We start from the raw sequence: 14,772 nt of genomic DNA, 5'->3' as shown, positions 1-14,772 counted from the left end.
AGAGGAAGGAAAAAAGAGAGAGAAAGGGAGGGAAGAGAGATATTGAGAGAGATGGGGGGGTGAGGGGAGAGATTGGAGTGGTTTCTTCATGATCTGTGGACTTGTGGCAATATAATTTCTTTTTTTTTCAAGTCTGTCAAGATTCTTAATTCATTGGGGGAGTTAAGTAAAAACTAAGGAGATGGGGCTTCCCTTGTGGCACAGTGGTTGAGGGTCCGCCTTCCGGGAGAGAGGGAAGAGAGGTATTGGGAGAGATGGGGGGGTGAGGGGAGAGGCTGGAACGGTTTCTTCATGATCTGTGGACTTGTGGCAATATAATTTCTTTTTTCTTTTTCAAGTCTGTCAAGACTCTTAAAAAAAAAAAAAAAAAAAAAAAAAACTAAGGAGATGAAAATTTAAGTCTCATTATGTATGAAACTTGCTGCCTCATTTTCCTTTTTTTAAAGATAAAACTTTAAAAAAGAAATGTACTAGTTAATTGCAGGCACCGTGGGGTTTAGAAAGTAGGGGAAAGTTACAGTCAAGTAACAGCTATATTAAAACATGAATGTGCGTTGTTTATACAGAAAATTGTTCATTTAAGAATGGAGAAGAGTCATTTCATTCAAAAGAGTCTATTAGGAAGTTTATGGAAAGAATTTTATAGCAAAAAATATTTGCATAATACTGCTTGATCTTTTCTGTGTTATGATTTATAGTGTGAAAACTCAACTATAGTTTTTATTAAACTCATAAACATTGTTAATGTGTATTATTAATCATTTAATTGTGTGAAATTGACATTTTCATTAAACAGAAATTTTTAATATTGGATTTATGCTATATTTTGGACATGGCCAATGATGACATTATATTTCCTAGTGAAAGTTTCTGAATCACATAAATAATAATTTTTTCCTCATGCATTTATTTAAAAAGCTTAGTTTTATACTCATAGTATAAACAAATTTTTGTATCTTACCATTTACTTATTAGTATTTCTACTTGTTGCACCATCATTTTAATAAACATTTATAGGGCTGTATAATTTGAATGAAATGTTTATTAAAATTTCTTTGTAGGATTATCCATAATATTTCTAATACAGGCGGCTATTTAATTACAAGTTAATTACAAGTTTTATAGTTTGTAGAATTGGGAGATATTGCTAATTGTACATTTTATGGTTCCAGTATTTAATAGTTGCAAATTAATGCTTTCTTTCCTAGCAAATTTGCTTTTTGTTGTAGTTGGACTTATAATATTAAGCATACAGTTTTATCTGTCTTAGAGGGAAATGTTTTTAAGTAAATTGTTACAAAAGGTTAATACTTTCATTTTTAAGGAGAACCTATGTTCCTTCACAAAAGAAGTTCGTACTTTAATTTATAAAGATCTTCCATTTGAAACTCTGGAAGTTGAAGCAAAAGTGGCGTTAGAAATATTTCAACACAATAAGTAAGTGTTGGCTTGCTTTTAAACAAAATTAAACCTCCCAAAGTTGTATGTATTGAAGAAAATTCAGCTCTTAATAACTTTCATATTTTTTCACTTTTTACTTTTTAGCTCTGGGATCTCTTTTCTGCACCAGCCTATTTGCTTTTGTTCATCTCATTATTTCACTGAGAAGAAGTGCCCCTGCCACACCTTTGATAATTTTCTTACTTTGTCTTACTTCTCTTTTTCTTTGGCTAGTCCTTTTCTTTATATCACCATAGCAGTATGTTTCCCTTTTTTCCTTCCATTGTGAAGTGGTAGCCTACGTTAAGAAATTGCATTAGTTTGAATTTAAACTTAAATTTATTTAAACTGTTGCATTTGGCAACCTTTCCTTCCCATCTTTCCACTCTTCAGATGAAAAGGGTAAGAGAAAATACCAGCTGTTCGGAGGCAGCTAACAGCTGAAGTAAAACGTTCACACAGATCTTAGTCTTCTGCATGGGAATTAACCATTTGATAGATTTTCTTCGCCAACATGTTAAATCCTGCCTGCCTTCTCAATTCCCTTTTTCACTCAGAAAACTTCCAATTTATCTTCTACTAATTGTGAGAACATAAACTAAATTTTAATGTTAAACAAATTAAAATTAGAATTAATTAGAAAGGAATACCTGCCTTGCAAAAAATCATATAGATACTAGATTCTAAAGCCAAAATGTGCACCTGCAAATTGTTAAAGGTAAATGGTTTGGAATTTCTTTAGCTATTTATAAAATGAGGCACAGATTCTCATGGGGCTAGTTTATAATATTTAGCATATTTTGGAACCAGTGTACTTAGAAAGCAGTAGGAATATACTGAACTGGAGTACAAATTATTCTTTACAACTAAATTACCATTAATTCTATAAGAAAACTCCTTAAATTATCAGAATTAATCAAGTCACCTCCCCCACCAAAATGCTAGGGCTGTGTTATCCAATAGAAATATGATGTGAGTCATCTATATAACTAAATTTCTTAGTTAGCTATATTAAAAAAAATTCAAAATAAAGGTGAAGTTAATTTTAATAAAAGTTTTATTTAAACAACGTATCTGAAACATTTCAACATGTGATTGATATTAAAAACTTAATTTTTTATAATTCTCTTTTTCATACTAAGTCTTCAGAATCTGGTGTGTATTTTACACTTAAGGCACATTTCAATTAGGACTAATTACATTTAAGTGCTCCATAGCTACCATATTAGGCAGGGTACTCTAAACTTTCATTTCATGTTACACTGAGATTTCCCTTTCCTCCCACTCAACTGTCAAAGTCTAGGAGAGGCTTGTAGGACTTTGGTAACTTTAGGTAAATGTGTAAAGGGAGGTGGGAGATCATTTAGGGGCAAGTTTGAGGAGACAGAGTTTTGGAGGTTGAAGGTGGATCAGTGATGGGGCCTTTCTCCTGTAGGGGGAACTTTCAGTGGCTTTGCCTCCCAGGGGACAGGAGTTTCTCTTAGAAGTGGGTCAAGAGGAACAAGTATTCAAGGGAATTGGCTCCCTCAATAATCATCAGGGCTCTGGAAGAAGGGGTGTGGCAGTAAGTGGATGTTTTTGCACAAACTGACGCTTCTCAACCTTGCCACACATGTGTAATGTTTGTGTAGCATTCTGGGGTAAATAGGCAAGGCTCTTAATAGTAAGTGGTAAGGTCATGATTTGAACCTGGGCTGTGCAGTTCCATCTGTACTATTCATTATACTGACAGACCCTAGTGGATTTGAGAGACATTTAGGCAGTAGAATTGATGTGACTTGGTAATGAATTGGATGGAGGGAATGTGGTGGGAGAAACAGGAATCAAGGAAATCTCTGAAGTTTTTCACTTGGAGATGTGGGTAGTTGGTGGTGTCATTTACTAAACTAGGGAATTCAGGAATAAGAATAAGTTTGGTGAGAAAAGAGAAGGTAAGTTTTTGTTCAGTTTGAGAACTTGGGAGTGTAAGATGCTTGTAGACACCCTGGTGGATGTCTGGAGTGTTTTGGATATACAGTTTGGGGCTCAGAAGAGATATGTGGATTGGAAGCAGAGGTGTAGAAGATATAAACACATAAGTAGTAATTAAAACTGTGCAAATCAAGGAGCTAGCCCAGAGAGGATGCTTAGAGTGAAAAGAGTTTATGGACAGAACCCTTGAAGGGCAGGGGAAGAGAAGGGTGACCAGAGAGTTAAAATAACAAGCAGTAGGGAATGCCACAGAAGCCGGGAAAAGAACACTTGGAGAAGTGGAGGTGAGCAGTGGAAATAAGGACTAAAGAGTGTCCATTACGTTGGCACCAAGGAGAACAGTTTGGTGGAGTTGTGAAGCTGTGGCCAGATTGAAGGAGGTGAGGTGTGAATGGGAAGTGAGGAAGGGGAGGTTCCAAGTGTAAACCCCTCTTGCAAAAATTACGGCTGAAGAGGAGGAGAAAGGGAAGTGGCTTTAAACACCTTTTTGTACATTTAGAATTAAAACATTTGTTTCTTTGCTGCTTTTTAGGTACAAATTAGATTTCATAGAAGAGAAGGCATCTCAGAACCCTGAGAGAATAGTCAAGCTACACAGGTAAGTAAAAATATAAAAATTGACTGCTATGCTAATTTATAGGAAGGTTTAGTTTTATTGTTACCTGGTGTATGACTGGAAAAGATTTGTACCCTAATTTGTTGGTCTTATTACCTTACTTTTTATTGCTTTGTTCAGTTTTTTGCTATGGTGTAATTGGAAGCTTTAAGTCATCTTCAGGAACAGTTGTGGTTTCTGTTCCTCATTTTATTGTTTGTTATTTTTATTTCTGAAAGAGTGGGAAACCATTGTAAGAAAATGTAATTTTTAGAGTTAATTTTGAAATTGGGCAAAATACTCATTGTTAATGAAACGAACATGATTCATATGTATATAGAAACATGAATACTGCCTAATCAGTTATTACTTATGTTACATATAAGGAAGTTATATCCCAGTGTGCTTTCTGATGCTGGGATGAGAGAGGTAAGAATGCATTATGCAAAAATGGCTTCATGGCCTGTATCTGTTTTATCAACTTCATGTTTTCTTGACTCAGATTAAAATTTTTTCCTCTAGGAAGCTGCCTTACATGCTAAATTCTAAACTCTGTTGCAGTTAGTTGTTATAAGGTGATAGGATATCAGTTTTAGACATTGGATCCACTTGATAGCATGATGTGTTCAGTGATCTTAAAAATTTTTAAGGGACTTCCTTGGTGGTGCAGTGGTTAAGAATCTGCCTGCCAGTGCAGGGGACACAGGTTCCAGCCCTGGTCCGGGAAGATCCTACATGCCATGGAGCAACTAAACCCGTGTGCCACAACTACTGAGCCTGTGCTCTAGAGCCTACGAGCCACAACTACTGAAGCCCGTGCGCCTAGAGCCCGTGCTCAGCAACAAAAGAAGCCACTGCAGTGAGAAGACTGCTCACTGCAATGAAGAGTAGCCCTGCTCGCCACAACTAGAGAAAGCCTGTACGCAGCAACAGAGACCCAAAGCAGCCAAATAGTTAATTAATTAATTAAAAAATTATTTTAAAAATCTTTAAAATTATATTAATGCTAAGTAAGAAAAGGATTTATTGATTTTTTTTTTTTTTTTTTTTTTGTGGTACGCGGGCCTCTCACTGTTGTGGCCTCTCCCATTGTGGAGCACAGGCTCCGGATGTGCAGGCTCAGCGGCCATGGCTCACGGGCCCAGCCGTTCCGCGGCATGTGGGATCTTCCTGGACCGGGGCACGAACCCGTGTCCCCTGCATTGTCAGGCTCTCAACCACTGCGCCACCAGGGAAGTCCGGATTCATTGATTTTAATTTCTAAAAGTGTAGTCTCATCACTTGAGATTCTTGTGTCAGGGGCTATTAGAGATGGAATTGATCCACATAGATTGTTCTTGATTAGGGATGTAGTGGCAAAAAGAATGAATAGATTTTTTTTAACTATTGTAAGCGATTTGATTTTGAAGTTTTATTTGTTTGTTTTTTAAATCAAATCAGATTTGGTGACTTCATTGATGTGAGTGAGGGCCCTCTTATTCCAAGAACAAGTATTTGTTTCCAGTACGAAGTGTCAGCGGTTCATAATCTTCAAGCCACCCAGTCGAGTCTTGTACGAAGATTCCAGGGTCTCTCTTTACCTGTGCACTTAAGAGTAAGTAAAGCTTAAAGTTTCAGGTCATTCAGTTTGGGTGTGGGTGTGATTCTGGTCTTGATTTTATACCAGTTTGAAGGACATACATTTTAATTTTCATTAAGTTGTGTAACACTAATATTTTGTCAACTTGGGTTTATGATTAAAAATAATTTTACCCAGGATGTAAACAGATAATTTACAAAACAAGTATTAGTTGAAAAAATTAAATCAAATTGAGATAGTTTTTCTTTTTTTTAATACATTTATTTATTTATTTATTCTTGGCTGCATTGGGTCTTCGTTGCTGCGTGTGGGCTTTCTCTATTTGTGGCGAGTGGAGGCTACTCTTTGTTGCGGTGTGTGGGCTTCTCATTACGGTGGCCTCTCTTGCTGTGGAGCACGGGCTCTAGGTGCACGGACTTCAGTAGTTGTGGCTCGTGGGCTCTAGAGCATAGGCTCAGTAGTTGTGGCACACAGGCTTAGTTGCTCTGCGACATGTGGGACCTTCCTGGACCAGGTCTCGAACCTGTGTCCCCTGCATTGGCAGGCGGATTCTTAAATGACTGTGCCACCAGGGAAGTCCGAGATAGTATTTTTAATACTTCAAATTAGTATAGAGGAGGGTGCAGTGAGGAGTAATGGAGCACATATTGATAGGACCTTCAGGGGTGCCTTTTGGCCTTAACATTTGGCACGTTCTTCTCCCTAATCTATTTTGAGGATCTATTCCATATCATTTTCCATATTACTCCCACCCCTTGCTAATGCTTTTATTTTTTAATTAAAGTTCTGATTTTGAGATAATTGCAGATTTATATGCAGTCCTAAGAAATAATAAAGAGAGAACCCAAGTACCTCTACCCAGTTTTTCCAATGGTAACATCTTGCAAAACTGTAGCACACTATCACAGCCAGAGTATGGACATTGATACAGTGAAGATACAGAGCAATTCCTTCACAAGGATCCCTCATGTTGGCCTTTGATAGCCACAGCCACTCACACCCACTCCCCTCTGCCCCACCTCCACCTCCTTGCTTCTGGTAACTTCTCATTTGTTCTCCATTTCTATAATTTTGTCATTTCAAGAATGTCATATGAATGGGATCATTCACTATTGTGATTTTTGGGATTGGAGTTTTTCACTCAGTGTAATTCTCTGGAGATTCATCTAAATTGTTACATGTATCAATATATCAATAGTTTGTTCCTTTTGGGCTTCCCTGGTGGCACAGTGGTTAAGAATCCGCCTGCCAGTGCAAGGGACACAGGTTCGATCCCTGGTCCGGGAAGATCCCACATGCCGCAGAGCAACTAAGCCCATGCGCCGCAACTACTGAGCCTGCGCTGTAGACCCCGCGAGCCACAACTATGGAGCCCGAGTGCCACAGCTACTGAAGCTCATGCACCTAGAGCCTGTGCTCTGCAACAAGAGAAGCCACCCAATGAGAAGCACGCGCACTGCAACGAAGAGTGGCCCCTGCTCACCACAACTAGAGAAAGCCCACGTGCAGCAACCAAGACCCAAGGCAGCCAAAAATAAAAATAAATAAATAAAGTAAAAACAAAACAAAACAAAAAAAAACAGAAAAAAAAAATTGTTTGTTCCTTTTAATTGCTGAGTGGTATTCCTTGGTGTGGATATACCACAGTTTGTTTAGCTGTTCACTTGTTAAAGGATATTTGGGTTGCTTCTGGCTACTTTGAATAAAGCTATTATGAATAAAGCTACAGTAAACATTGGTGTGTAGGTTTTTGTGAATAAATGTTTTCATTTCTTTGGGATAAATGCCCAGGAGTGCAATTGCTGGGTCATATGGCAGGGGCATGTTTAGTTTTTTAAGAAACTACCAAGCTAAGTTCCAGTTTCTATTCCCACCATCAGTGTGTGAATAATCAGTTTTTCTAATCCTTGTCAGCACTTGATGTTGTCAGTAATTTTTATTTTAGCTATTCTGATGGGTTTGTAGTGGTTTCTTATTTAATTTTAATTTGCATTTCCCTACTGGCCAGTTACGTTGAACATCTTTTCATGGTCTTACTTGCCTTCTGTAATGTCCGTTTTTCTCTTTTGCCCACATTCTAATTGGATTGTTTGCTTTTTTACTGTTGTTTTGAGAGTTTTTGTTTTTTTGTTTTTTTGATATTCTGGATACTATTTCTTTGCTAGATATGTAGTTTGCAAATATTTTCTTTCTGTCTGTAGCTTGTCTTTTCATCCTTTTAACAGGTTTTTACAGATAGCAGTTTTTAATTTTGATGAAGTCCGGTTATCAGTTTTTCCCTTTATGGATCATGCTTTTGGTGTCACTTCTAAGAATTAAATGCCCAGCCCTAGATCCCAAAGATTCTCCCCTATTGTTTTTCCTAAAAGTTTTCTATTTAAGTTTGTAGTTTATTTTGAGTTAAATTTTGTATAAGGTGTGAGATTTAGGATGAGGTTCCTTGTTTTCTTTTTCCCTATACTTGTCAAATTGCTCCAGTACCATTTGTTGAAAAGGCTATCCTTCCTCTGTTGAGTTGCTTTTGTACTGTTGTTAAAAATCAGTGGTCGTATATGTGTGGGTCTATTTCTGGGTTCTCAATTGTGTTCCGTTGATTTACGTGTCTCTCTCTCTCTTCCAGATATCACACAATCTTGATTACTATAGCTTTAATAGGTCTTAAAATGAGGTAGAATAATTCCTCCCATGTTATTATTTGTTACAAAAATTGTTTTAGCTATTCTAGATCCATTGCCTTTCCATTTAACTTTAGGGTAATCTTTTTTCTATCAATAAATCTTGCTGGGATTTTCTTTTTTCTTTTGCCCTACCCAGGTACGTGGGGAGTTTCTTGTCTTTTGGGAAGTCTGAGGTCTTCTGCCAGCATTCAGTAGGTGTTCTGTAGGAGTTGTTCCACACGTAGATGTATTTCTGATGTATTTGTGGGGAGGAAGGTGATCTCCGCGTCTTACTTTTCTGCCATCTTCAATGGTTCTCCCTTGCTGGGATTTTGATAGAAATTTTATTAAACCTGTATATCAGTTTGGGGAGAATTGATGTCTTTACTGCATTGAGCCTTCCAATCTATGAACACAATATATCTTTTCATTTATTTAAATCTTCTTTCATCCCTTTCATCAGCATTTTTTAGTTTTTACCATACATGTCCTTTACATGTTTTTTCCACACACCTTCCTTTCCTAGCTTTTTCCATTTCAGTAAATGATACTGTCGTCTAGCCGGCTGTTTGAGGTAATCCTTGATTCTCTGTTTCCCTCATAGCCATGCTCCATCCCATCCACCAGCAAGTCCTTTCAACTCTTAACCCTTAAACATATTCCAAATGCATCCACGGCATAGCAGCTCATCCACTACTGCTTCCCTCATCCCTGTCGCTCTTTCTCTTCACTCCCCTTCTTTGCTTTCATTCTTGCCCCCTACAGCACATTCTCTGCTGAGTAGCCAAAATGAAGCTTTTAATATACAAATCAGATCATGCAGTTCCTCTGTCCCAGACGTTCCAGTGGCTTCTCATGAACAAATGCCAACCCTTCACTCTGTCTCACAAAGCCCTACGTTGTGTGGCTCCTGCCTCTCTCTCTCTGACTGCATCTCGTACCGCTTTCTCCGTTACCCGTTTTATTCCACTCACACCTTAAAGTCTCCCACCCGCTGCTCATTCTGCCTGAGCCAGGTATGGTTTTCCCTTTAACATACCATGCTGCTCTTCCTCCAGAAGGTTTGCATGTACATATTTAGTAATTTTACCTTTTATTAGAGATTTTACTAGCTCATCCAGTTTGAAATAGTCCCTGACCCACCCATATCCCTCAGTATCACCTTCAACTGAGTTAGTAACATTGATGTGGTCGTTTTGCACTTTGCAGTTTTCATTTATGCATTCTGATAATCCTCTGCTACATAAGATTGTTAAGAATTAAGGAAATTGGTTCTATAACTTTACTGTTGTCTTCATTAGTTTTTATTTGTTCTTTAGGGTAATTTACTAAATCCTCTAGGTCTGCTCTTTCAGTGTGAGATGTCACGGTTGTTTTTTTTTTTTTTAACATCTTTATTGGAGTATAATTGCTTTACAATGTTGTGTTAGTTTCTGCTGTATAACAAAGTGAATCAGCTATACATATATCCCCATATCCCCTCCCTCTTGCATCACAGTTGGTTCTTAATGAACCTTTCCTTGTGATTGCTTGTGATTTGAAGAATGACCATTAGCATATTGGAATTGGCTATTTAAGAAAAGAACGGGTGGAAAAGTGGGACAGATTTTTGCTTCCCATTAGAAGGAATGTGTTCTACGGTGGTAATGATTAAGAAGGACAAAGAGGAAGAATGGCATATTCAGTCCTTAAGTCTTCTTTTCTTAAATGCTAAACAAAGCAGCTGCTCTGTATAGTATGTACCCTTTTTCCCTACTTGAACTCACTTTTGGAACCACTTAGCCTCATTAGTACTGCCTAACTTTTTATGTATTTGTTTTGTTTAAAACCTATGTAAAGACTCGGCCTCTTCTATCGTAACTTTTGTGCTTTATATAATTAATAGTAAATCTTTTCTTCTCAAGGCACATTTTACGATATGGAATAAACTATTGGAAAGGTCTCGGAAAATGGTGTTTTTGACAACATGTGAGTACATTTCTATGAAGAAATTTTCCTTGAAGTTAAGCAACCACTACTACCACAACAACAAAATAATAAAGAAAAAAGAAAAGAGAAAGAAATAAAAAAGTAATTAGTTGTCTAAATAGCTAAAGTAATATTGTGGTTGTTGACCCTGTTAGTATTTTGGCAAGAGAAAAGTTGTTATTTGGCATTTCTTTTCATTTTTATTTGTTAGTATCATGGGAATGACATTGTAGAACTTGAAGAAAAATAAGAATATTACTGTATAGTAGTTGTAGTTCTTAATGGTTGTAATGGTGTTAATTAGGTCTTGATAATTTTTTGGTAAACTTAATGAACATTTAAAGATTTGATATGAGTTAAAGCTGCCCCGACAGTTGACATATTAAATATGCAAATGTCCTAAAGAACCAAATTTGAATACTTGTGTTACTGTCGTTTATTCTGTGTCACTAGCTTCTAGATTTCACAAATAAAAATGATTATATTTCTTGACCACGATCATCCCTGTTCACTCTTTCAGAGACTAAGTGTTAGCTTTTTACTTACATTATCTGATAGCTCTCCTGTGTAACCTGGCCTCGTGAACCCTTCCTCGTTACCCTAAGTTTCCACTCTAGTCAAGCTTACAAGTACACATCAAACTTACTTTCTTGTTTCTTTGTTTTAGTTTACCTTCTTCTGTCACTTCATTTTTTTCCAGCTTTATTGAAATACAGTTGCCATACAACATTGTGTAATTTTAAAGTATACTGTGTAATGATTTGTTATATATATATATTGCAAAATGATTAACACAATAAGGTTGGTTAACACATCCATTATCTCAGAGAGTTAGCTTTTTTTATGGTAAGAAGGTTTAAAATCTCCTCTCTTAGCAACTTTCAAATACGTATTGCATATTGTTAACTCAAACTTATGCTCAAGTTTGTTTCTTTATGACAGTTATGTCTAGACTCTGTTTCCCATCCTCCTCCTGTCTGTCCTCATTCTGCAGGACCTTGTCCAAATCTTACCTTCTCCATGTAACATTCTCAGAGTAATCTCTGAACAAATATCCATCCCTGCAATTTCTGCTTGATTGTCTACCTCCTCATATTGTTTTCTGATTATTTTTGCTAGTACATTTACATTGTGTTAACCCATTCAGGGTTTGTTGTATACTATGTGTAATGCCAGAGTTTGAACACAGCACTTGGCATATGGGGGATTACCCAATAAATTTTTATTGATTATTTTGCATGATGATGTGTAAACCTAGTCTTTATCAATGACTTTACAGATAGAATTCACTATTTAGGCCCTTAGCTATAATGTTTTTGTGTAAAGGTGATGTAAATTTTCTTTTTCTCATGAGAAGAAAGTGTTTTTGAATAGGGAGAGTAACTTTGTCTCTTTGGTTGGTCTCAATGTCCATTTTAGATTAAGAAACTAGAGAAAAAAAATGAGTCTATAAGAAATGTAGAAAAATAGTAGAGGCAGTAACCTAGAGTAGTACCTAGTAGAAATCAGTGAGTGGCTGTTTTTGCAACATTTATTTTGGTTCCGTTTCCTTCTTCCACTGTTTACTCGTCTAAAGGGAGTAGGTTAAACATATGGTTCATTGATTTAACTACACAGACTTATGTGGGGCTCTGGCATAAAGAAGAGAAGGATCCAAACCAAGCTGGGAGGGGTTGGTTAAGGAAGCTTCCCAGGAATTGATGTTTCTTAAGCTGGTTTTAAGCTACTTGCCTAAGAGGTGTGGAGGAATGGAGTGCGTAGTGAATGTAAGATGAATCTGGATGTACAGTCACATGTAGGGTGGGTGATGAGTCCAGATTAGTTTGTTGGAAATAGAATATGAGGGGCTTGTCTTCCATGATGTGGAATTTGCATTCCCTTCCTGAAGGTGATTGGAGGTAACTGGAGAATTTGAATAAGGAAGTGACAGGTAACTGGAGAATTTGAGTAAGGAAGTGACCTATTGGTAAACTATTCCTGTGTAAAAGCTTATTCTGGGGGCAGCATGGAAGATAACTGTGACTTAAGCCATAGTAGATGATGAGATCCTGAAGTTCCGGCAGGGCAGTGAAAATGGCTGTGAGAGTTACTTAGGTGGAATTAATAGGACTGTTGATTAAATATGCAGGTAAGAGAACTGTGGGTTCTCTCATGCCAGGCTTGGGCACCTGGGTAGAGCCCTTCACTGAAATGGATAATGCAGGAAGTAGGGCAGGTTTTGGGGGTGATGAGGGATACAGTTTAGCTCTGTTTGTTTGCTGTGTCTGAGTGACATATAATAGAAATATTGCCATACAGATATCTATTTCTACTAAACCTGTATTATACTATATTCAAAGTAGAATTATTGATTTTTTTCAACAAAATAGATTGATTTAAAATACCTTGTTGCAGCACTGCTGATATTTTTCTTAAACTAATGATTTCATTTTATAGATGAAAAATAAAATGACCATCTCGAGAAGCCTAGATATATGCCTTAGGTTGTATTTTTAATGGAGTTATTGTACTTGGTAATTTATATTGGGAACTTGGTCTTGTAAGTTTTCTTCTCTTTCTACTTAACTTTCTATAATAATTACTATTGAAGGAGAAAGACAAAGACAGGGTCATTATAAGAGAAAGGCTGTGCAGTGATTTTAAATGGTGGGTGAAGGGTAAAACTAAAAGTGTTTATTAGAAAAGTAAAGCTATTTATGTTTTTACAGGTACCTGAAGATCAAACTCAGCCTACAGAGGAAAGTGCATCTGCCTAGTAACTTCCTCAAATTTAGATATGTATAGTAAATTAAAATAAAAGTTTTCTATGTAATGTTTATGTGTGCTTTTTGTCTTTTTCTCCCTAAGATGTATACTGATGTTTACTTTTTCCTTTTTCTAAAGGATAACACAATAAAAATTTTACACAGAAACAACCCTGTCTCCTCCTCTCCCCGAATGTAACACTTTGGCATGTTTTCTCCTTTCAGTCCTTTTTTGTACATGTATAAACATATATGCACAAATACAAATGCCATCTTTTACAAACATAAATAGGACCATCCTAGTTTCCATTTTTCACTGTTGTAAACAGTGATGCAGTAAACATCATTGTGGCAAGTGGCAAGTGTTTGTGGATGGATTAACTGACTATTTACTGAGTAACTGAGTATTTCCTGTATACTGGCCATCGTGCTGAGCTTTTCACATGGAGTCTCTTATTTAATCCTCACAACAACCTGTTGAGAAGGTGTTTCCATTTTGTAAATGAGGAAACTGGGGAGCATAGAACTGGCAAGTAGCAAAGCTGGAATTTGGACCCAGGTGCTTTCACTGACGTGCTCTTATGTACCACTCTCTTGTTCATGTTTAACAGTTATAGTATGTATTTGTGAATCTTTCTGAACATACTAATAGAGTTATAGTCATTGATTTGTTCATTCATCTATTTCCTAGTCCCTGAATGATCTCGTTCCTCTAGAGTTGAATTTTTTGCTTATCTCAGTCTTTCATGTTTCAGGCTTTTTTTTTTTTTTCAAATCTAGCGATTGTCGGTTGTTAGTTTTAGTTGATAATGCGGCTGTAGGGAGGTTGAGTGGTAGCTCTGTGGTATGGGCGAGGTTTGGCTTCTCAAGATGAGTAGGTGAAGCTGGCTGTTATGATGCGGATTTTCTAACACTAGAATGAAGAGATTGTCAGTCTTGGTGACTGGTTTCTATAATGACTATTCTTCTCCCCAGACTGCTCTTTTATTTTATGAGATCCCTCCAGTATCTTACCTGTGGGCAAATATGTGGATTCAGGCCCTTCTGTATTTGGAGGTAGGGGGTATGGGGTAGAGATCAACTGGTTTGTATATAGACCTTTAGTTGATCCCATTCTCTTTAGCCCCTCTTCTGTCTTCTGTCTTCCACCCTCTTTGAGCTTCTCCAGGCCAACTGGGCAGGTTGGCTCTCTTCTGCTGGACTCCCGCATGTATTCTAGGCGGTGACATCCTCTACTGTTGCACTGGTCACTCCACTGTCCATCTTTTAGCAACTGGGCGTAATTTCTTGTCTGCTGCTGTTTTCCTCTCCCATCCCCTTTGTTTGTGGATTTATACTTTGAATTTCTTTTTCTTTTAAAAAATTGTGAAATATTTTGAGCTTACAAAAAATAATTTAACAGACCCTTATTTGGATGGACATTTTTCATGCTTTTTGGGCATCTAGCCCTGCTTGAACATCCACTGTTTGGTGACTTCCCCCTTTATGTATCTTACCAAATGGAGAGTGAAACTTAATTTACAAACCTTCCTTGCAGTCAGGGCCCAGACAGGCATCCTAGGCTCACTAGTTAGACACACCTGTGTGAAATTTGAAAGCGATGCTGTGAAGACCATGACACATGGGATCCAGTTTGTTGAGGGGAACAGTGACATGTGGCTTTTAAGGCAGCAGTGGCGGAGGGTCCCGTGTCGTGGTACAAGGTGTGGGGCTGTGCTGAGCAGTTTTCTCCCTGCAGCTGCCCTGTGCTGTAATGGCATTTCTTTGAGTCCTGTGACCTGATCTCTGAGCCTTGTGAGCCATTTGTTTTTTGCTTGA

The 14,772-nt window shown here is 37.4% G+C and overlaps 1 protein-coding gene across 1 annotated transcript in view; it reads left to right on the top strand.

Annotated features, from left to right (window-relative positions):
* Positions 1 to 12,998, top strand: part of MRPL39 (mitochondrial ribosomal protein L39) — a 22,245-nt gene extending 9,247 nt beyond the window's left edge. The window contains exons 6-10 of the mRNA XM_007466482.1: positions 1,325 to 1,437; positions 3,944 to 4,009; positions 5,447 to 5,600; positions 10,147 to 10,194; positions 12,919 to 12,998. Coding sequence (XP_007466544.1) covers positions 1,325 to 1,437; positions 3,944 to 4,009; positions 5,447 to 5,600; positions 10,147 to 10,194; positions 12,919 to 12,966 — 429 coding nt within the window. The 3' untranslated portion in view covers positions 12,967 to 12,998. The remainder of the gene's footprint in view (positions 1 to 1,324; positions 1,438 to 3,943; positions 4,010 to 5,446; positions 5,601 to 10,146; positions 10,195 to 12,918) is intronic.
* Positions 12,999 to 14,772: the final 1,774 nt, after the last annotated feature.

The sequence above is a fragment of the Lipotes vexillifer genome, unplaced genomic scaffold (genome assembly GCF_000442215.2).
Source record: "Lipotes vexillifer unplaced genomic scaffold, Lipotes_vexillifer_v1.1 scaffold340, whole genome shotgun sequence".
In the NCBI taxonomy this organism is placed as follows: domain Eukaryota; kingdom Metazoa; phylum Chordata; class Mammalia; order Artiodactyla; family Lipotidae; genus Lipotes; species Lipotes vexillifer.
Note: the sequence above shows the minus strand (reverse complement) of the source record. Positions and strands in the feature narration are given on the sequence as shown.